The sequence below is a fragment of the Somniosus microcephalus genome, chromosome 4 (assembly GCF_052327205.1).
Source record: "Somniosus microcephalus isolate GS21.2 chromosome 4, FLI_Smic_1.0, whole genome shotgun sequence".
In the NCBI taxonomy this organism is placed as follows: domain Eukaryota; kingdom Metazoa; phylum Chordata; class Chondrichthyes; order Squaliformes; family Somniosidae; genus Somniosus; species Somniosus microcephalus.
Window position 1 is genome coordinate 240,347,616 of NC_140990.1, and position 23,591 is coordinate 240,371,206.

The 23,591-nt window shown below is 44.4% G+C and overlaps 1 protein-coding gene across 11 annotated transcripts in view; it reads left to right on the forward strand.

Annotated features, from left to right (window-relative positions):
* Window positions 1–23,591, forward strand: part of znf385b (zinc finger protein 385B) — a 588,958-nt gene that overhangs the window by 96,159 nt on the left and 469,208 nt on the right. For 8 of the 11 annotated variants that reach the window (XM_085985989.1, XM_085985988.1, XM_085985990.1 and 5 more), the window contains one exon: window positions 6,843–7,142. In XM_085985989.1, coding sequence (XP_085842115.1) covers window positions 6,845–7,142 — 298 coding nt within the window. In that variant the 5' untranslated portion in view covers window positions 6,843–6,844. Of the gene's footprint in view, window positions 1–2,135; window positions 2,225–2,825; window positions 3,004–6,842; window positions 7,143–23,591 lie in introns of those variants that run through there. The other 3 variants (XM_085985987.1, XM_085985986.1, XM_085985996.1) reach the window with 3 other exon arrangements.

Here is a 23,591-nt window from a genome sequence, read left to right on the forward strand (position 1 = left end):
TCAAAGATGGATAAGTCAAACCTGAGCTTATTGTATGTTTTTGTTCACAAGAAAGCTCCAATATAATGCTTAGGCAGACTATTACTGCTAGGAACATAGCAACATTGGGAACAGGAGTAGGCCATTCAGCCCCTCAGGCCTGCTGTGCCATTCAATTAGATCATGGCTGATCTGCACCTCAACTCCGTTTCCCCAGCTTTGCTCCATAACCCTTGATACCCTTACCTAACAAAAATCCATCTATTTCAGCCTTAAGCTCCAACTGTCCTTGCAGATGCAGCCTTTTGGGGGAGCGTTCCCGATTTCCACTACCCTTTATATGGAAAAGGTGCTTCCTGATTTCGCTCCTTAATGGTCTAGCTCTAATTTTAGATTATGTCCTCTTGTTCTGGATTCTCCCACCAGAGGAACTAGTTTCTCCGTATCTAACCTATCACATCCTTTTAATACTTTAAACACCTCAACCAGATCACCCCTCAATTTCCGATACCCAAGGGAATACAGCCAAGTTTATGCAACCTGTTCTCGTAATTTAATTCTCTAAGTTAAAATGTGGTGTGTGATTAATGAATGGTCTATGTTCTATATCTGATCTTTTAATTGTAATGTTTTAATACTTGATTCTAGGGCAACAATATCTGGTATGTTATACAGCAAGGATTCCTGATTTATCTTGCTTTATGGAATTATTCCAATGTGTGTTCAACCAAGAAGTGTTTTAGGTCACGTCTCCTATAGGAACACATGTAATCTGGTAAATTTTACAGAAAGCATAGATATTGTAGAAAATACCCCATCAGATGACTCGGTTGTTAGGTGAGGATAAATTATATGCAAAAATGAAGACCATTCTGAAGGTATAGAACCAAAGAAGTTTACAGCACAGAATAAGGTTGTTCAGCCCCTTCTGTCTGTACCAATTCTTAGCTAGGGCAATCTAAAACTAATCCCACATCCACATTCCACACTGAGGGTAGGTTGCACTGTTGGAGGTGCCGTCTTTCGGATAAGACGTTAAACTGAGGCCCTGTCTGTCCTCTCAGGTAGACGTAAAAGATCCCGTGGTACTATTTCGAAGAGGAGCAGGGGAGTTCTCCCTGCGGTCCTGGCCAATATTTATCTGGTCATTATCACATTGCTGTTTGTGGGACCTTGCTGTGAGCCAATTGGTTGCTGCGTTTCCTACATTACAACAGTTATAACTACACTCCTAAAGTCCTTCATTGTCTGAAAAGTGCTTTGGGGTATCCTGAGCTTGTGAAAGGCACTATATATCGTTCTTTTAGATGTGTTTTCCTATGACTCATCCTAGTAAGCGCCACCTGAGGACAGTGTTGTTAGAGGTGGTTGGCTGCTGGTTTGGAATAATACCCTCTTGGGACTGAGGTGGCCCTCGTCTCAGGACAGTTGTGTCCCGGAAAGCACCTACTCTGGACCACATCTCCTGTGTGACTGCCTGGCACCTGTCCCTGCCTCCTATGTGTTCTTTGAGGGGTTAGAATGGAGGCTGGCATGAGCTGCTATCCTCAAATTGGTCAACTCCAGCCGTGCCCTTGTTACTGGGGCCCAGGGTCAATGTGGCCACTGATCTGCGGCATGGCAAATCTAATGGTTCCCACCAGATCCTGAAAGCCCTGAGATAGTGGCTCCTGCAAGTTGGCCTCAAGTGTCTGAAGGCTGGAATGTAGGGTGCTCTCAAGCCTGTTCAGCAGGTCCTCCTTCTGAAGAGGAGGCACTGAGTTGTACTGGGTCATTTTGGTAGGTGGAGGGAGAGACGGTCGCAGCCCACAGTAAAGTTACCACATACTCCACTGATGTCTTCAACAAGGGAAAAGTTTCCCTGCTGTTAGCACATATGAGGGCAGTGGACTTCATCGAGACCCCGTTATCTGCTGCACATCCTGGGAGAGGGATCTTAATGCCTGTGGATAGATGTGACGTTCATTGAATATCCTTTCTTTCATAGAAGGACCCTTAAGATCTGAGTCTGCTGCCTCTTCAACCACGGGAAGCCATCGCCACAGCCTCCACTGGGGAACGACTAAGTCCTCATCCACTCCCCACTCCTCTAGCTCCCTGCGCTCTGTAGCTCACCCATCGCAAGATCCTCATTGCTACTATCTAGATTCCCCTAGATGAAAGTCTGAGGTGATGCGTGGGACAGAGGTGAGTGACCCAGAGGGTGAAATCAATATGGAGTGATGATCGAGGCAGATAGGGCCAGGTAATTATTATCACAGCTCACAACAGATAGTTAGTTTACGCATCTTCCTTCTCTTCCTCCTTGTCCTCGTCCTCGTCCCCCCACACCGTCGCTACCCTCTACAAGTCTCAAATCAGGAGTGTGCTTGAATACTTGCTACTCATCTTATCAATGTGGCTGTGGTATGTACTATCTACAGGATGCACTCAGTTCGAAAGCACCTCTCTCTTCTGTGATCACTGTGACTGAGGACAAAAGCAGCAAGATTATGGGAGCACTATCGCCTCCTAATTCCCCTCCAAGGCATAAAGCATCCTGACTTGGACATATGCTGCCATTCCTTCGTCATTGCTGGGTCAATATCCTAGAATTCCCCACCTAATGTCATTGTGAGAGCACCATCGACACAAGTATTGCAGCAGTTCAAGGATAAGGACTGCCACCACCACCTCAGGACAACACGAGATGGGCAATAAATACAGCCTTGCCAGCATTGCTCAAATCTCAGAACAAATTTTTTTTTAAATTGCTAAATCTAAAGTTAATCTCGCTCTTAAGTAAAATCAATGGAAAACAATGTAATTAGAAGTTGAATACGTACATTTTAAATAGTTCTACTGTGCTTTTAATTAAAGGGGCAATACTGAAATCTTGTGTTCCCAGTGAGGAGCTGTGCTTATAGAGAACATGGGCAGGAGAATCGGGGCGACAGTGTTGTCATTCTATCTCTGATCCACATTGCCACTGAAACGACAGGATTGTAGAATCACCTCTAAACATTGCTGTATTACTAACAGGAAGTGAGTAATGTCATTTGCAGTGAATGAGAAGTATTCTGATTCACTGCCTGGCACTCAGTGAGGCAATAAGCGGACACATCTGCCAGCAGTTTGTCAGAGTTTACTTAAATGTCTTCCCTATTGGAAAAAAATGTGAATTTGTGCAACTGGACAATTTGACAAGGATATCAATGCATGACAGCAAGAGCTACAACATGTCTTATTCTATTAACAATAGCAGGCAAGTTCTTGTGGTCTTAAAGACATCCTTGGTGCTGCATGTTAACAAGTTAATAAATCATAACATTTACTGTTTAATGTTTTTCCATTTTCTGTGTTTATTGGAAAATAAATGTGGCAAAATTACAAACTAACAGATAAATTAATTCTGTATACAGCTAAGCCATTCTGTTATGTTCCCATACTACATGGTGAGGAAAATGTTTGAAGTTAAAACAATGAAATATGTTTTCAACAGAAAGTTGCTATAATTAGATTTTCACATAAAAGGGATAATAATTTAAATGCTGATACAAGTTAACTCTTGGTATACTACCTATTTTACATTCCAGCTCCAGATGATTATTTAAAGATGTGCACTTTTACACTTCTACATATAATTCCAAAGCTATTTGTTATATTGTTACCAAAGGAGCAATAAATACTTTTCCTGGTGATTTCAAATGTGTCTCTGCAGTTTTATTGTTAGCTACTACAGAAGAGCTAATGGAGGTGGAAACAGAAAAAAGGCGACCCCAGTGAGAAATTGGGATGCTGTCCAGATTTCCACTCATTGGAATCATCCACCTCATGTTAATTTGGGTGGAAAAACTTTTAACTCCATCTACAAATTTTCTGCCATGATTACATTTTTGCCTGTATGGAACTTAGTCAGTTTAGATACAACACTATTTGAAAGGTGCAGCAGAAAAAATAACTCTAACAAACATAATTTTATTTTTATAGTTAAGGTATGTACATTACTTTTTCTTTTAGCAATAAAGCAATGTCCAGTGCACACTGCCGAGCACTAAAACTTCATAACATAAATCATGTCTGTACGATTATTTCAATGCCATTATGTAGAAAGAGCATCTTTGTAAAAAAAAATACTTGCATAAACTTTGGGTTTATATATGACAAATAATGTTGGTGAGAAACGCTGTGTTAATATTTAAATGAACAACAGATAGAAAAAGGCCATATGGGACAGATGTTTGTAGAAGCTCAAAGAGCCCCCTCACTGTTGCACTGCCTTGTTGGGTCTCGTGTGGAACTTTTGGATGAAACGGAACCATGTCCTGATGATGAAAAAGAAATGCATGATTCAGAAGTAATCTAGACCACATCTGTATTTGTAAATGACCAAGAATGACTTCAATGAAAAAAACTCGGGCAGGTTGTAAAATGGGCTGCCGATCCTCCAAAGACCTATTTCACACCCCTTGTCTTCAGGTGACATCCACATCTGTGCACTTCCCAGCAGGGGCCACTGTATTCAGCAGTGGGATGCTGATTGATTTTTCTTCTTTGTCTGAGACATTGAGGCCACTTGCAGTATTCTTGCTACTGCCTTGGTCAGCACAGGCTGAGAGAAAAACTGGGACCTTCTTTGTTTATAAGTTTTCATATCACACTAAAAGAAAAAAAGATTTATATGTTGTCTTTAAAAAGCACCTTATCGCTTAAGAGCATCCTGGAGAGTGTTGATTAGTAAATTGTCTGATATGATGTATGATTTTTCATTGTGAATGATCTTTTGTTGTGCTGGGCTGAGTGCAAAACCCTGGCCAGTTTAATATTACATGCAACAGACATTTGATGGTTACTGCACATTTCACTTGTAAGAGGAACATTCTTCCGGATTTTGCTCTCAGTGGCGAAGGAATGGTGTTTGCCGTTCACCTCGCTGACAACTGCCCACAGAGTTTCCACAGGCTTGTCAGCAGAGATTTTCCACAAATCCGGCGTCTGTTCCAGCACAGCGCCCTCTACAGGTGATCTGTGATGTTTGTAAACAGGGCAAGAAACAGCGAGGCTCTTCAACCAATCAGATTGAAGAATCCTCACTGAGACACGTAGGGCGTGAAATTGGGTGCCTTTGTGCCTCCCGTTAACGTCCCCGGGGTGCGCTAACAGGGTGCAAATGGCTTTGTGACCCCTGCATGAGGCGTGCGTCAGGTGGCCGGCTGCTTCGGGGGTGATGATTAAAGGCGAGGTGGCCAAGGTAAGTGGGGGAAAAAAAAACTTACCTTTCCTGTTCTAGTTTTTTTTGCGGGTTCCTGCCCGTGATCGATCAGCCCAACACTCTGCTTGAGCGCCGGGCTGATTACGCGGGATCGTGGCTGCCTTGGTGGTCCAGGTAGGTACTTTCCCTTTAAGGGAGGGAAGGAGCTTTTGAACGCAGCAGCACAGTGTGCAGCGCTCCTGAAGTCTCTGCCCCACTCTCCGAGGTTAGCGCCTTAAGAAGGAAGTGGAGCGTTTGATTTAGTGCTCCACTTCTCTCTTGGGGCGCTAAAACTCAATTTCGCGGTCACCGCCGCTAATTAGCGCCAGACGCTAAAGTAAGCGCCCAGGTGATATTAACGCCCCAAAATGGTCGATACCAAATTTTCCCCCCGCAGAGTCCAAACCAGGAAGTATAAAGTAGGAAATATAAATTGGATTTAAATGATGTACAGAAAGCGAAATACAGATGGGATTAAGGGAGAGAGATAAGAGACAGACAGGAAAAAGTAAAAAGTCTTACTACAGTTATACAGGGCCTTGGTGAGACCACACCTGGAGTACTGTGTGCAGTTTTGGTCTCCTTACCTTAGAAAGGAATACACTTGCCATAGAGGGAGTGCAGCGAAGGTTCACCAGACTGATTCCTGGGATGGCAGGACGGTCGTATGAGGAGAGATTGGGTCGACTAGGCCTGTATTTACTAGAGTTTAGACGAATGAGAGGGGATCTCATTGAAACATATAACATTCTGACAGGGCTAGACAGACTGGATGCAGGGAGGATGTTTCCCCTGGCTGGGGGGTCTAGAACAAGGGGTCACAGTTTCAGGATATGGGGTAGGACATTTAGGACTGAGATGAGGAGAAATTTCTTCACTCAGAGGGTAGTGAACCTGTGGAATTCTCTACCACAGAAGGCTGTGGAGGCCAAGTCACTGAATATATTTAAGAAGGCGATAGATAGATTTCTAGACACAAAAGGCATCAAGGGGTATGGGGAGAGAGCGGGAATATGGTATTGAGATAGAGGATCAGCCATGATCATATTGAATGGCGGAGCAGGCTCAAAGGGCTGAATGGCCTACTCCTGCTCCTATTTTTCTATGTAAATTTTTTTTAAATTTTAATTTAAAAAAAATCTGCAACACTAATTTTAACCCAGAAAGATTGTTCAGCAATAATTATCACTTATCACGCCTTTAAAAACTCACTTACTCCTGAACGCACCAGCCCTAACTTTTTCAACTGTCTTTAGTGGGGAATGAGTGGACAAGTACAGCAAGTTCTTGCCGTTGCAGTAATTTCATTGCCAAGTCTAGCGGCGAGGACTGCAACAGAGAGAAGCGGTTTACCTGACAGCAACTCCCTGATTTCCACATTTAACTGCGCATGTACAGATGCTAGAACTTGCTGCCCGATTTACCCCATAATAATGGTGAGCACTGATAGCCTCACCATTATTGTTACCACAAAATCCGGGCCATTGTGTTTAACAGTACACATTCTTAAATATGTATCCATATACTAGTATTTTTTTTTAATCTGAAGTATCCACATTTTCACATTTTATTTAAGAATTACATTTATTGTGTGATCTGATTCCCTAAATGTCTTTTGTTTAAATCTTTGCAGGTATGAAGCGACCGCTGAGTCCTGAACATATTGCTGAAGATGCCATGATGAATTCAGCAGACCTTTATACTTACAACGATGGGAAGATACTAAGTAGTGAATACTTGGACTATCAGTTGAACATAGAGAAAAGAAAAATAGGACTAGCATTGTGTGAAGTGTGTAACATTCAGCTGAACTCGGCAGCACAAGCTGAGGTTCATTATAATGGGAGGTCTCACTTGAAGAGGATGAAACAAGTCAATGGCTACATTCCAGTTAGTTCAGCACCGAGCACCTTTGTTACTAGCACCAGTACAGGTATGTGTGACTTTTTAATATGGACTGTTAACATTGTGTTTGAATTGATTGTTTAATATATTAGATAATTCATTCATTGGTAGTTTTCCTACTTATTTAATCATAGTTGAGTCATTGTTCAGTTGGTTCAATCTTAGTTTATTAACTAAAGTAAAAATGAAATGTATTGAATCTACATTTTTCCCATCATAATCTTGGCTTTAGGACCTGCAGCTCTGTAGATAGTTCACCTGGTAAATCAGATATTGTGTAAGCCATTTTTGTATTGTCTTTTTATCTAATGTTGCCTCATTGAGAGTTAATGGAGGGTAATTTCCAACGTACTGCTGGAGTGTAAAAGTGATGTTGCAGGTCAGGCACCCCTCACAGAAACTGCCCAATTAGCCTTTCGATTTAAATCACTGGAAAGGAAAATCGGGGAGGGGTGGGGGTGTCTGAGGGGCGCTTGACCTGAAACGTTGGTTTCATGCTCTGAGAGTAAGTTGAAAATGATCTCCTTATGTGACTTGTAAATTTAAATATTTACTTCATATTGTTTCATTCCCCATTTGGATTTCAAAAGATCATGATATCAAATTGGAAAAAGGGCAGTTACTAAAATGTTTTGCTCATGATCTTATGTATGACAAGTAAGGTGGTATGAATTTTTAACTGCTGTTTTGTGGCTTTCAAATTAGAGCTTTACTGATCTAGTTGTGGTGAAATGTGCTCCTGTAGTCGAGTGGTCTCATGGTTAGGAACACTTTCCTCTCCACTTTCCAGCGTTAGCATCAAGGATTCTTAAAATGTGCACAAGTAGAGTTCTTCATTTACAGATTTAATTTTTCCTAAGTCTCCTTGAAGTTTTTTTTAATTGTTCTGTAATGTGAGCAATGCTGGCAAAATCATATTTATTGCCCATCCCTAGTTGCCCTGAGAAAGTGGTAGTGGGCCTTATCTGTGAACCGCTGCATTCATTGTGCTGTTGCTACCCTCATGTTGGTGTTACGTAGGAAATTCTAGGAGTTTGACCCAGCGATGATGAAGTAACGATATATATCCAAGTCAGGATGCTGTGTGACTTGGAGGAAAACTTGGAGGTAATGGCGCTCCCAGAATTTTGCTGTTTTTGTCCTTGGTGGTAGAGGTCACAGGGCTGGTCAAAGTATGCTTGACGAATTGTTGATGTGCATTCTGTAGAGCATTCCTACTGCAACTACAATGCGCTGGAGTGGATATTGAGCCCAGTTGCAGGGGTGCTTATTAAGTGGATTGCTCTGTCCTGAATGGCATCGAGCTTCTTCAGTATTGCAGCTGCACATATTGAGGTTTGTGGTGACTATTCCATCATACTCCTGATTTGAGTCTTGTGTATAGTGAAAAGGCTCTGCAGGATCAGTCTCTGCTATTAGGGTCCTGCTGTAGGCTGGCATGGTCTGTTTCATTATTGGAGGAGTTGCGAATAGAGATGAACTCCATAAAATCAATTGTGAACAACCCCATTCCTGACCTTATAGAGCAAAGGTCATTGATGAAGCAGTTGAAGACAGTTTGGGCCACGTACACTGCTCTGAGCAACTCCTGAGCTGTAAATATTGACTCACAACCATGACCATCTTCCTTTGTGTCAGGTATGACTCCATACCTGGAGGGTTTTCTCCCTGTTGACCTCAGTCTTGCTCGGGCTCCTTGGTGTCATGCTCAATTGAATGCTCTTTTAATGTTGGCGGCAGCCATTGGCCACTCTTCAGGCATTCAACCCTTGCGTTGATGTCTGGATCAAGACTGTGTCGAGATCTGGGACCATTCGGCCCATCGTCTCTGTGCAGGCTGAAATAAAGCTATCCAGCCTAATCCCACTTTTCAGCTCTTGGTTTGTAGCCTTGTAGGTTACGGCACATCAAGTGCATATCCAAGTACTTTTTAAATGCGATGAGGGTTTCTGCCTCTACCACTTTTTCAGGCACAGGGAGTTCCAGACCCCCACCACCCACTGGGTGAAAAAAATTCTCCTCAACTCCTCTCTAATCCTTCTACCAATTACTTTAAATCTCTGCCCCCTGGTTATTGACCTCTATGCTAAGGGAAATAGGTCCTTCTTATCCACTCTATCTAGGCCCCTCATAATTTTATACACTTCAATTAAATCTCTCCTTAGCCTCTGTTCCAAAGAAAACAACCCCAGCCTATCCAATCTTTCCTCTAGCTAAAATTCTCCAGTCCTGTCAACATCCTTGTAAATCTCCTCTGTACCCTATGCAATCAGATCTTTCCTGTAATGTGGTGACCAAAACTGTACGCAGTACTCTAGCTGTGGCCTAACTAGTGTTTTATACAGTTGTAGCATAACCTCGCTGCTCTTATATTCTGTGCCTCAGCTAATAAAGGAAAGTATCCCGTATGCCTTCTTAACCACCTTATCTACCTATCCTGCTAACTTCAGGGATCTGTGGACATGCACTCCAAGGTCGCTCTGTTCCTCGAGACGTCTCAGTATTCTACCATTTATTGTGTATTCCCTTCCCTTGCCTTGTTAGCCCTCCCCAAATGCATTACCTCACACTTCTCCAGATTGAATTCCATTTGCCATGTTTCTGCCCATCTAACTGGTCCATTGATATCTGCCTGCAGTCTACGGTTTTCTTCCTCACTATCAACCACATGGCCAATTTTGTATCATCTGCAAACTTCTTAATTATGCCCCCTACATTGAAGTCTAAATCATTGGCTATGTACCACAAAAAGCAAGGGGCCTAGTACTGAGCCCTGCGGAACCTCCCTGGAAACAGCCTTCCATTCACAAAAACACCCATCAACTATTACCCTTTGCTTCCTGCCACTGAGCCAATTTCCGATCCAACTTGACACTTTTCCTTAGATTCTATGGGCTTTTACTTTTCTGACCAGTCTTCCATGTTACTTCCTCAAAAAATTCACAAAAACACCTGTTGACTGTTACCCTTTTCTTCCGGTCACTGAGCCAATTTTGGATCCAACTTGCTACTTTCCCTTGGATCCCATGGGCTTTTACTTTTCTGACCAGTCTGCCTGTGGGATCTTGTCAAAAACCTTGCTAAAATCCATGTAGACTACATCAAACACGCCACCCTCATCGAACCTCCTTGTTATCTCCTCAAAAATTCAATCAAGTTATTCAGGCACAACCTTCCTTTAACAACTCCATGCTGACTGTCCTTGATTAATCCTTTCTAAATGACGATTTATACGGTCCCTCAGAATTTTTTCCAATAATTTTCCCACCACCAAGGTTAGGCTGACTGGCCTATAATTACTCGGTCTATCCCGTTCTACCTTTTTAAACAATGGTACAATATTAGCAGTCCTCCAGTCCTCCGGCACTATGCCTGTAGCCAGAGAGGATTGGAAAATGATGGTCAGAGCCTCTGCTATTTCCTCCCTTGCTTCTCTTGACAGCACGAGATACATTTCACCTGGTCCTGGTGATTCATCTACTTTCAAGGATGCTAAACCCCTCACTGTTTCCTCTCTCCCTACTTTTATCTCATGTTACATTTCACACTCCTCCTTTACTACAATGTCCGCATCGTCCCTCTCTTCTATGAAGACAGACGCGAAGGATTCATTAAGAATCTTGTTGAAAAATGGGAGAAAAAATGAATGATACATTTTCTGAATGAAAATCAAAAAATGGTGGAAAATTCAGTTTTAAGCAAAAGCTAGCAATCATTTTGTTCCTTTTGTTATTTTTTGTTGTTTCACTTGTATGTAAAATAGGCACAATACAAAAAAAGCTCCTGTTAAAAATGTTCTGTCTCTCAAGTAGGCATGTTTGTTAATTTCTTCAGAAGTTTTAAGAATGGATTTGGGGATTCATCACGAAAAACAAGTAAAAAATGAAAACAAAGAACTTTGGGTACAGCATGGCCAGACATTGAGCAACTCAACTGTAAATGTTCCCATTTCTCATGTCAGCTACCCTTAAGGGCTTTCTCCTCCTCTCCCTCCCTTCTCAAAGGTTATGCTTTAATTTAGACAACTTTATATCAAAATCACAAGACACGGTGGTACATGAATAAGCCTAAATTGTTAGAATAAATTTTTTGCTACAATAACATTTGAAGATTAGACTGTTGCCTCTATACCTAAAAAAAGAGAAAATCTAATATTCCCTGAGTAGCTGTGAGCAACTTCAAATCATTCTCCATTTATTACTTTAGCTCTTTAACTGCACTATGGTTTAGATAGAATGCAAGTGAATTTCCTTAGTTGAGGAATAGGAATGCCATCTGCAGACTGCATTATAAAAGAGCAGTAAACACAGAAGTAAATGCCTTTGCATGTCAGTACAGGAGCTAATTTTGATGACCCAATGCTGACTTTGCTGTGAAGTAACAGTATATACATTAATGTAGTAAATAAAAGAGTACCAAGGATTGCTTCAATTCATGGCCACCTCATTCATTTGCAAAAAGAATCTGTATGTACTAATTGTGCTTTGTCAACATAAATTTTTTGTTAAAACTATTTGCCATTGGTGGGTGACCCAGCATTGATGTCAATGGCCCTGTCGTCTAACCAAATTATAATAATTACCTTGACCCTGAGAAAACAACCGGGAGCAAGGGGGTGGGGGAACGGGTGGTCGGAAGTCCTGCACTGTCCAAGATTCTCTGCCACAGCAGCAGGAAGGAAAATCCATTTGCTGAGTTCTAATGAAGGGTTTACACCCAAAATGTTGAGCTGTGTTTTCTCATTTCAGGTGCCGATGAATCTGCTGTGTATTTTGTGTATTTTCTATTTTACTTCAGAATTTGCAGATTTTTTTCCTTTTTACCTGCAGCTGAAGACAACTGCAATAAGAATTAGAATTGATGCAGAATGCTGAGGTTCAGCATGCCTGGCATTAACTTTGAAGTCTGTGGAAGCATTATTGACCCTTGTGGTCATTTTTTAAATGAGAAGGTGTGTGTTAGGTTTTACAGTGAGGCAAAGCCAAGGACACAATTGAGACTTCAATAGTAATGGCCCAGAAATTCGGGTCGGGGGCTTCCCGCGGGTGCAAGCCCCGCGCTGGCCGTTGAGCTGTGGGCCCCCGTGGAATTGCGATCCTGGGCCTCCTCCAACTGCCGGTGCACAGTGCTTGCGTATCCCAGGGGCGCAGTTAGTTCGATGCGTCCCCTGGGATCACTTGGGCCATGGAGAGCCAATGGTAGCAGGGAATGCTTCATTCATAAGTTTCACAGGAAGACCCATCAAACCTATAAATACTATAAGCCCCAAAACATCACTAAATCTTCAAATAAATTAAAAAAATCACATTTTTAAAATAACTATAAATTACATAAAATAACTTTTAAACAATATTTTTGAAAAAATTAATTACATTTTCTAACGGGGCTAAAAATAAACTTACCTTTCTTTAAATTATTTAAAAATAATAAACCTGTGGAAAAAATGTTTTAATTTTAATTAATTCACCACTTACCTTGTAAAAAGCAGGCCTTGCGACTGCTTTTTACATGTCTAACTTCTGGAGACTTGCAAAAAAAAGTAAGTTCGATGCGCACACGCAGCCTCTCCTGCGCACGCGTTCGACCTCTGAACCCCTTCTTTCAGGGGAACGGAAGTGCCGGTTTCCCGTGCATGCAGGAAACCGGCACTTCCATTGGGCTTACGGGTGAGTACCCCGTGCGTACTCACCCGTGGAGACCCGAATTTCTGGGCCAATAATATTTTGAATGGATATACCAGGAATTTTTCAAATGTCATGATAGTAAATCAGTGTTTATATTGGCTTTGTGGTGGTGTTGGCCATAAGTGCAAGACTGTCTGGCACCTTGTTTTTCTTTATGTCCTTATCACTTTTTTCCTTTTGAGTTTTGAATACTTTTTATTTCACTCTTAACTGATTTTTCTCATTTCATTTCCTCCATTATTGTAGTCCATTTGCTTTTTGGAATTGTTTTTGCTGTTTTGTTTCTCTTGTGCCATTGGCTCTTTTGAGTTTTGATTTTGCTGAGATCAAAGAATTCATCAACAGAATTACTTCCTCAACACATGCATTATTTCATGTAGCAGTTTTACAGTAGGGAAAAGGACATAATGTTGAGCAAGTTCTACCTTTATGATACCAGGAAAGCGGTAATAAAGAGAGCAGGAGGATAACCACAGTATCACTGACGGGTGTCTACACTTGGAGTTGATGTATGTTGAGCAGTTCCCTCTTTTTTTGGTTATCTTTTTATCTTGCATGCGTTGCATCTGTGAGCTATCAGCTACGCCAGCATCCTTAACTTCAGTTGCAGGGTTCATGAGCGATTGCTGCACTAATTTCCATTAAGATTGTTGATGGATTTAAACTCACATCTTAAAAGAGAAATCTTGCGTTAATACAAGTGCAGTGAGAAATCACCATCGGTACCTTCGTCTGACTAATCATTTTCATTTTCTAAAAGATTGTTTTTATTTTCATCTGGAGAAAAAGAGGGCACAGTTTGTCCAGAACGGCTTACTATTTGCAGATTGTTAGGTTTAGTCCAACATGAGTTATGGACACTGGTCAATGGTGGAGTGTACTGAAAAAAAAGAGATCAGTGTGTTTTCAAATGATTTCAAATTCAAATGTATTGAAACATTACATTTTGAAAATACTAATTTATCCAAAATTGTACATTTAAGATACAGTTTGACTTATTCAAAAATCAGTCCCGTAACAAAAAATGTCTATCTTTAATTAATATGGTTTCAAATAGCTAGAGTTTTAAAGAGAGCTCATGTATTCTCTATGTAATATTATATCCTGAAGGATATGTTTTGAGACTGCAGCCTATCTACCAGTGACTGAGACAATCCAGCTGATTAATTGAAAGGGACAGTTGCATTCCAAGAAATTAAAAAGGAAACTTTCTCAAAGTAGTAAGTTGGCCTCTTACTGACTGATACCAGTTCTCTTGTATAAGTATTGTACTGTTTAATTTGCTTTTGTGTGTTATTTTATTTGTATGTAAATCCAGACCACTGGTATAGTCTGCATAAAATGGTTTAATAGTGTGATATTGTCTGCCTTTGCGATTGACAGGGGGCATACTTGGGCCTCCTACGTATTCTCCAGAAAACAATTTCTTGCAATCGGGATCAATTGTGAAACCTGGGCAATGCTAATTTAAATACAGTAGAGAATAAAGTCTTGGGTTCATAACACTAGCATTTATTCAGAAGTTTCTCAGCCATTTATTAACCATTATGTAATTTTTATACAACGGCAGAATCCTGTTAATACCATATCCATTTTCCAATCTGAACTACATGTATATTAAACTTATAGAAGCAAATGAAAAAGGGGAAAATGGACCAAACATTAAAAATAAATGAGAGAACATGAGGTAGCAGGTATATTGCAAGGATGCAAAGTTAGAAACAGAAGTTTTTCAAAATGTTAGAACAGTTAAGGGAAAACTAAGAATGCACTCAAAGGACAGAGCAATTCATGTAGTGTTGTCGAAATAAACTTGCATTTTCAGTGTGGTTGTTGCTGATGAGCAACTTTAACAATGACATGTATAACATTCTACAAGGCTCAATGAAAGCATAAAACATACCTTTTGTACAAGTTGGTTTACTTTGGAGTTCTACATTAATAAGTAAATTGCTTACTATTGGTGAGAGACAAGTTTAGCTGTCGTATTGACTGCAACATATGTTGTACAGCAGGTGGCAGTCTAAGCATTTGATCTGCCGATGTGTTTCGGTCTGCTTGCCGTGTATACTGATCAGACTGTCTTGAATCATTATTTCTCACTGCAGATACTTATATTTTGCCACTGGGGACTTGTGAGTCTTGATGTCTTTGTGAGATATTAGCAGTTGCAAATATCTCATCATTTTTGTGATCTGAAAAGTTTTTTACAAAATTAAAGTACATTTGTTGGAGTTAATGACCCCAGGCTTTATATTTAGACTGTTAGTAATATTACCACTGTGTGGATAACTGCACTTTTGGTGTTAAGGATATATTTAGTGCTTGCAGCACTGTGTGAAAATATGAATTTAACATGGCAATAAACAGCTTTTCAACTAAAAACACCAATTTACTCACATGTTCTGGAGATGATCCATTTAACTGAAGACAACCTTAGTTCTATATTTTACAGTCCTTATGCTGTCAGAGTTCCAAATCCAAATGTTATTACCATTATAGGCTTAACTAATATGTGACATAATTTTCACTATGAAGTGAGCATTAAAACTCAAAACCTGCAAACTTCCAGATGCATTGTGAAGCAATACAACTGATTTTTACATTGCTGCTTTGTCCATAGAGTCATAGAGAGTCATAACGGCACAGAAGGAGGCCATTCGGCCCATCGAAACTGCGCCGGCTCTCTGTAGAGCAATCCAGTCAGTCCCATTCCCCCGCTCTATCCCCGTAGCCCCGCAAGTTTATTTTCCTCAAGTGCCTATCCAGTCTCCCCTTGAAAACATTGAGTGTCTCCACTTCCACCACTTCCGTCGGCAGCAAATTCTAGGTCCTCACCACTCGCTGCGTAAAAGAGTTTTTCCTCACATTCCCCCCGTATCTCTTGCCCAAAACCTTAAATCTGTGTCCCTTAGTCCTTGTACCATCAACTAGTGGGAACAGCCTTTCCCCATCTACCCTAACCAAACACGTCATAATCTTGTACACCTCTATCAAATCACCCCTCAACCTCCTTTGTTCTAATGAAAACAAATCCAGCTTCTCCAACCTGTCCTTGTAGCTAAGATCCAACATCCCCGGAACCATTCTGGTAAATCTCCTCTGCACCCTCTCAAGGGCCTTCACATCCTTCCTAAAGTGTGGTGACCAGAACTGGATGCAATACTCCAGTTGTGGCCTAACAAGTGCTTTATAAAGATTCAGCATAATTTCTCTACTTTTGTAATCAATACCTCTATTTATGAAGCCCAAGATCCCATATGTTTTGTTAACCACTCTCTCAATATGTCCTGCCACCCTCAGGGACCTATACACATTAACTCCCAGGTCCCTCTGTCCCTGCACACTCTTTAAAACTGTGCCATTAAGTGTATATTGCCTCTCCCTGTTCCATCTGTCAAAAAGAATCACCTCACACTTCTCTGTATTAAATTCCATCTGCTACTTGTCTGCCCATTCTGCTAGCCTTTTTATGTCCTGTTGCAGTCGATTAGTATCATCCTCACTGTTTGCCACCCCCCCCCAAATTTGGTGTCTTCGGCAAATTTAGAAATTCTACTCTGTATTCCAATATCCAGATCATTTATATATATCAATAAAAGCAGTGGCCCCAGCACTGACCTTTGGGGAACATCACTCTCTACCATCCTCCAGTCTGAAAAACAGCCATTTACCACAACTCACTGTTTTCTGTCCTTAAGCCAATTCCTTATCCAAGCTGCCACTGACCCACCTATTACACGAGCCTCAATTTTGTTAACCAGCCTTCTATGTGGTACTTTGTCAAATGCCTTCCTAAAATCATGTAGACAACATCCATTGCATTCCCTTCATTGATCCTCCCTGCTACTTCATCAAAACATTCAATTAGATTAGTCAAGCATGATCTGCCTTTTACAAATTTGTGTTGGCTCTCCTTAATTAGCTTAAACTTTTCCAAGTGGCCGTTAATTTTTTCTTTGATTATTGTTTCTAAAACTTTATCCACTGATGTTAAACTGACCGGCCTGTAGTTACTAGGATTGTCCTTACACCCTTTCTTGAACAATGGTGTCACTTTTGCCACTTTCCAATCCTCGGGTCCCCACACCTAGGGAAGATTGGAAAATTATGGCAAGCGCTTCCGTTATCACCTCCCCCAATTCCCTTAGCAATCTGGGATGCAAGCTCATCTGGACCAGGTGACCTATCCACTCTAAGCATATTCAGCCTTTCTAGTACATCCTCTCTATCAATTTTCACCCCTTACATTGCTTCTACCTTTTCCACTGCTACCAATATTTTGTCAGCATCTACCTCCTTAGTAAACACCGATACAAAGTACTCATTGAGTATTCTAGCCTTGCCCTGCACCTCTAAGCATATATAACACCTTCTTTGTCGCTAATAGGCCCCACCCCACCTCTTACTACCTACTGTTTACATGCCGGTAGAAGATTTTTGGGTTCCCTTTTATGTTAACTGCCATTCTACTCTCATATTCTCTCTTTGCCAATCTTATTTTCATCTTCACTTACCCTTTCAACGTATTGTATTTGGTCTGGTTCTCCCTTGAAGAATTCACCTGACATGCATCATACACCCTCTTTTTTTGTTTCATCATCTTCTCTATCTCCCTCATCATCCAAGGAGCCCTTGCTTTGGTTCCTTTACCCTTCCCTCTTGTTGGAATGTACCTAGCCTGTACTTGGAACATCTCCTCCTTAAAGTTCACCCATTGTTCCATTACAGTTTTTCCTGTCAGTCTTTGGCTCCATTTTACCCTGGCTAGATCCCTTCGCATCCCATTGAAGTTAGGTCTATTCCAGTATAGAAGTTCCACTCTAGATTGTTCCTTGCTCCTCTCCATTGCTAATCTAAATCTTATGATACGATGTTCACTCGTACCCAAGTGTTCTCCCACAGACACTTGGTCGACCTGGCCCACCTCATTCCCCAACACCAGATCCAGCACTGCCTCCTTCCTAGTTGGGCCAAGAACATACTGGTCAAGGAAATTCTCCTGAACACATTTCAGAAATTCCTCCCCCTCCATTCCCTTTACCCTAGCATTATCCCAATCGATATTTGGGTAATTAATGTCCCTCAATATTGCCAGTACTCAGAACAGAATACTAGTTGGAGAGCGAGATGCACTCTGGGGACTCCTGCACTACCTACCTGGTCCTCCTCTTCTGTCTGGCGGTCACCCATTCCCTCTCTGCCTGCATACTCTTAAGCTGCAGGGTGACCACCTCTAGAAATGCTTTTTCAACAGGCAGGGCCACCTGAAACGCTTCCCACATACAAAACACTGAAAGCTGTCCTTGTCCTGAGGGGCCGGCCCCTAATGGCTGGGTCCAGGAGTCCCCGCCAATCCAGGCTGATCATTTACTGTAGCTCTTGCATATCTCTGCTATTTCCCTGCAGATTTGCTCCTCTACCTCTCTCTCACTATTTGGAGGCCTGTGGAATACCACCCCCCCCCCCGCCCAATAGCATGATCATACCCTTTTTGCTCCTCAACTCTAACCAAATGGATTTTCTCCTTGTCCCCTCAAGAATATCCTACCTTTTCAACATTACAATGTCTTCCTTTATCAGCACTGCCACCCGACCTCCCTTTTTTCCTTCCCTATCTTTTCTGAACACCTTGTACCCTTGAATGTTAAGTGCCCAGTCCTCATCGCTTTTAAGCCATGTTTCCGTTATTGCCGCATCATATTGCCACACGGCTAATTGTGCTTGTAGCTCACCAACCTTATTCACCACACTTTGTGCGTTTATGTAAATGCATTCTAAATCCATTTTTGAATTTTTCGTAGTCTTTCTTAGTCTGCTCCTATCTAATATGGTACTATTTCCACCTCTAGTACTACTTTCTTCTCCAGTACTATGGAACACACTCACTCTTTCATGCACCTTATTCCTCTTTTCTACTCCTATATGCTGGTGCCCACCCCCCTGCCAAGCAAGTTTAAACCCTCCCCAACAGCACTAGCAAACCTCCCCGTGAGAATATTGGTCCCGGCTCTGTTGACTTGTAACCCGTACGTCTTGTACAGGTCCCACCTTCCACAGAAACAGTCCCAATGCCTCAGGAATCTAAAGCCCTCCCACCTGCACCATCTCTCCAGCCACGCATTCATCTGTTCTATCTTCCTATTCTTGTACTCACTAGCACGTGGCACCGGGAGTAATCCGGAGATTACTAACTTTGAGGTCCTGCTTTTTAATCTGTCTCCGAGCTCCCTAAACTCTGCTTGCAGGACCTCATCCCTCTTTCTGCCTATGTCATTGGTACCGATATGGACAACGACCTCTGGCTGTTCACCCTCCCCTCTAAGAGTGTCCTGCAGCCGATCAGTGACATCCTTGACCCTGGCACCAGGGAGGCAACATACCATCCTGGAGTCATGTCTGCAGCCGCAGAAACACCTGTCTGCTCCCCTAACTATCGAATCTCCTACCACTATTGCTCTTCCACTCTTTTTCCTCCCCCCCCCCCCCCCCCCCCCGTGCAGCTAAGCCACTAGTGGTGCCTTGGACATGTCTCTGGCTGCACTCCCCAGCAGACCCATTGCCCTCACCAGTACTCAGAACAGAATACTGGTTGGAGAGTGATATGCACTCTGTGGACTCCTGCACTACCTGCCTGGTCCTCCATCTTCTGTCTGGCAGTCACCCATTCCCTCTCTGCCTGCATACTCTTAAGCTGCAGGATGACCGCCTCCAGAATTGTGCTATCCATGTAACTCCCAGCCTCTCGGATCCACTGCAGTGACTCCAGCTGCTATTCAAGCTCTGAAACACGGATCACTAGCTGCCATAGTCAGACTGACCTGTTGGGACACCATTCACACCTTTGATTGCTGTGATTATCTCTCTGCCGAGGTGTGATAAATGGCAGTTAGAAAGATTACCTGTAATCATCTGGCATTATTCTCTGACTATATAATCTGTGTCTATAGGCATCTCTCCACTTCACCTGACGAAGGAGCAGCGCTCCGAAAGCTTGTGATTTCAAATAAAACTGTTGGGCCTAGAAATTGGGTATAGCCCCGCTTGAGGCGTTAGAACTGGTGCTGCGCAAAGTTTATAGCCAGACGCAACTTATCGCCGCCTGGCGCGATATTGGGTTGAATCGCCCCCAAAGGTGATTGAGGCGCGAATTCAGACGTTGCACGGGCCTCCTAAGGCGCAAAACTTCCGGCGCTACCCAATATCGGCGCGGACGGGCGCAGCGCAGGTGATCTCAATTACCGATAACCACAAGACTTCCAGGCACCGGCCGGCTCTTAAAGGGGTGGGTCAGTCAGCCTCAGCTTCCACACTCATCGCCCTGTAGGCCTCAGAATCGGCGCACGCCCTTCTCTGGCGCAAAAAACTTGGTCAAGATGGAGAAGGTGAGACAGAGAGCAGAGCGCTTCAGCACTGAGGCTCTGGAGCACTTGGTGGCCGCAATGGAGCGCCATCGAGATGTTCTCTATCCTGACAATGGCAGGAGGCCGAATCAAAAGGACTACCGCCGAGCTTGGAGGGATGTTTGTCAGAGGGTCAACTCCAGCAGCATGGCGACCAGGAGCCCTGTTCAGTGCAGGAAGAAATTCAACGACCTCACTCGTGTCGTCAGGGTGAGTGGTGTTTATGCAAACTTCTGATTCCCTCCATCTGCACCTGACTTCATGGCTACAGGGTGCGCGATGCCCCAATGGCCATGTGTCAGCAAGCACCCATGGCCCTTTCTGGGCACACACATGCACATTTGACTCAAGGCCTCATGTAAGGGCTCTTGCACCATGGGGGGCATGAGATGATCACTCAGGGCGTCATGTAAGGGCTCTTGCACCATGGGGGGCATGAGATGATCACTCAGGGCATCGTGTAAGGGCTCTTGCACCATGGGGGGCATGAGATGATCACTCAGGGCGTCATGTAAGGGCTCTTGCACCATGGGGGGCATGAGATGATCACTCAGGGCATCATGTAAGGGCTCTTGCACCATGGGGGGCATGAGATGATCACTCAGGGCATCATGTAAGGGCTCTTGCACCATGGGGGGCATGAGATGATCACTCAGGGCATCATGTAACAGAACTTCCCCTTCTTTCCCCTGCAGTCCAAGCTGGCGATGATTCGCAAGGACCAGCTTCGAACCGGTGGAGGACCTCCACAAGTGGTCACTCTGACGGATCTCGAGGAGAGAGTGCACCAGATTCTTGGAGGACGTCTGAGTGGTCCTGTTACCACTGCAGCTGCCGACCCCATTGTCGACAGCGATGGTAAGGATCTCACCTTTTTCAGCTGTCTCCTTCCACTTGGTCCCCCCGCCAGCATGCTTTCTCACTGTGGAGCCATGTCATAGCCTTGCCGCAATCTGGCATGCCTTGCTGCCAACCTGTCCTTTTGCTAAAGCCACTCTTCCACCTCCCTGCTTTCAGATGCTGCATCACCAGCTCGGGATCCGGGCCCTGAAGCTGCCAGTGCCAGTGCCTCTGGAGGCGAGGATCAGGAGGAAGCCGCACCATCCGTTCCAGCCGCAGGGGAGCCAACACATCTGCAGACTGGGGATAGTAGCTCCCTGGAGGGGAGGGGGTGGGGCTCTGATGAGGAGCCAGTTGCCGGAACAAGCGGCCTGCATCAACGCGAGGGGGGTAGGCAAGTTCGGGCACCTGCTCCCCGGAGGGCGAGGCAGGGAGCGATGACTGCTGCACAGAGTGCAGAGGAGGTGCATAGCCTGGCTGAAATGAGCACCCAGGCCCGGCTCAGGCACACTGAGCTTATGGCTGCAGTGGGGAGGATGCCTCAGTCGATAGAAACACTGGCAAAGAGTGTGCTGGACTTTGGCGCTGCAATGGAGAGGACTGTCCAGGGCTTTGGGGCAGCAATGGAGAGGACTGTCCAGGGCTTCGAGGCCGCTATGGAAAGGACTGTTCAGAGCTTCGGACAATCCCTGGAAAGGTCTGTCCAGGGCTTGTCCGAGGCAGTGGAACGGACTGCTCCGGCCTTGTCCGAAGCAATGCAGAGAACTGTCCAGGGCTTCTCTGAAGCACTGGCACCTGCCACACAGGTCCTCACTGCTGCCACGCAGTCACTTGCTGGCCTCGTCCAGACCCAGATTGAGGCAACGCGAACTCTCACTGCTGCCACCCTATCTGCATCAGCTAGGATCACCCCGGGCCCTTCGAGTACCACACGAGGCCAGGAATCAGTGGAGCAGTCGCTTGTGGCGGTAGAGCCGAGCCGGGCCCCTCCGAGAGGCAGTGTGTCGTCCGACCATGGTGCAGGTGTCCTCTCTCGACAGGTGACCATTGCTCATGCCACCGCTGGAACGTCTGCAGTGCAGCTGCCACCACCTGCAGTGCACACTGCTTCCAGCCATGGCCAGATCAAGCAGCCAGCCTCTGCACCCTCCAAGCCCAGAAGTCATCCAGGCCGTCCCTCGGGTTTCTGCGCTTGCAGACAGTCACCAGGCATCCCCCATCCTTGAGGCTGCCACTGGGGTTCAACTACGGAGGAGCAGCAGGGAGGAAAGGGGCCGACCGCGAAAGAGAAGTCGGTCTCCATCAAGGGGCCAGCAGTAGAGGGAGGTGCTGAGACGTTTCTTTCCCCAAATTCAAGGACGCCCTCACCTGTTCTGATTGTTGGTGATGGTTTGTTTAGTTTTGCGGCTTTGCCAGAGAGTTAACTGTTATTTTGTTAGTTATGGTGTCTGTTGACATGACGTTGTTATGCTGGAAGGAAGCACTTTTTTGAAAATAAAGATTTTTTTTTATTTACAATGGTACTCATAACTATTTACACTCATGGTGGCCTTCATAGGCTTTGAACGATCAGAAGTGCGCAGGACAAATGAGACCCATCATTCCGTCAGAGGGTCCTCGAACCGAGTCCTTATGAGCCTCTGACGGGCGGCCCTTCCAGTTTCAGGAGCCCTCCCATCTTCCTCCTCCTCGTCCGCATGCTCCTCCTCCTCCTCGTCCGCCTGCTCTTCCTCCTCCTCCTCCTCGTCCGCCTGCTCTGCTGGACCTTGAGGGGCAGCTGGCATTGGCTGGGTTCGTCGAATGGCCAAGTTGTGGAGCATGCAGCAGACGACGACGATGCGACCCACTTGCTCCGGCGAGTACTGCAGGGCTCCCCCCGAATGGTCTAGACAGCGGAAACGCTGTTTGAGCACACCAATAGTGTGCTCCACAATGTTCCTGGTCGCCTGATGGCTGCTATTGTAAAGCTCTTCTGCCAGGGTGGAGGGCAAACGGAGTGGGGTCATGAGCCATGAGCAGAGAGGATAGCCCTTGTCACCAAGAAGCCAGCCTCGTGGGTGAGCCGGCCCCTCAAAAAGGTCAGAAACGGAGGTCTGCCGCAGGATGAACGCATCATGGCTACTCCCAGGGAATTGCGCGTTGACTGCCATGATCATCTGGCGGTGGTCACAGACCAGCTGGACATTGAGGGAGTGGAACCCCTTGCGGTTGCGGAACTCCTCAGGATTCAGTAATGGCGCTCGCAAAGCCACGTGTGTGCAATCAATGGCCCCCTGCACCATGGGGAAGTCCGCAATAGCAGCGAAGCCCTGCGCGCGCTCCGCCTGCTTCTCCAGGGTCAGAGGGAAGGTGATTAATTGACGCCTTCTTCTATAGAGGGCAGCTGTCACTTGCCGGATGCAACAATGCACTGCAAATTGAGATATATTCGCTATGTCCCCAGTGGCTGACTGAAAGGATCTGGTGGCGTAAAAGTTGAGGGCAACAGTCACTTTGACGGCCACCGACAGAGAGGTCCTGCACCGTAGACGCGGCTGCAGATCCTCAGCA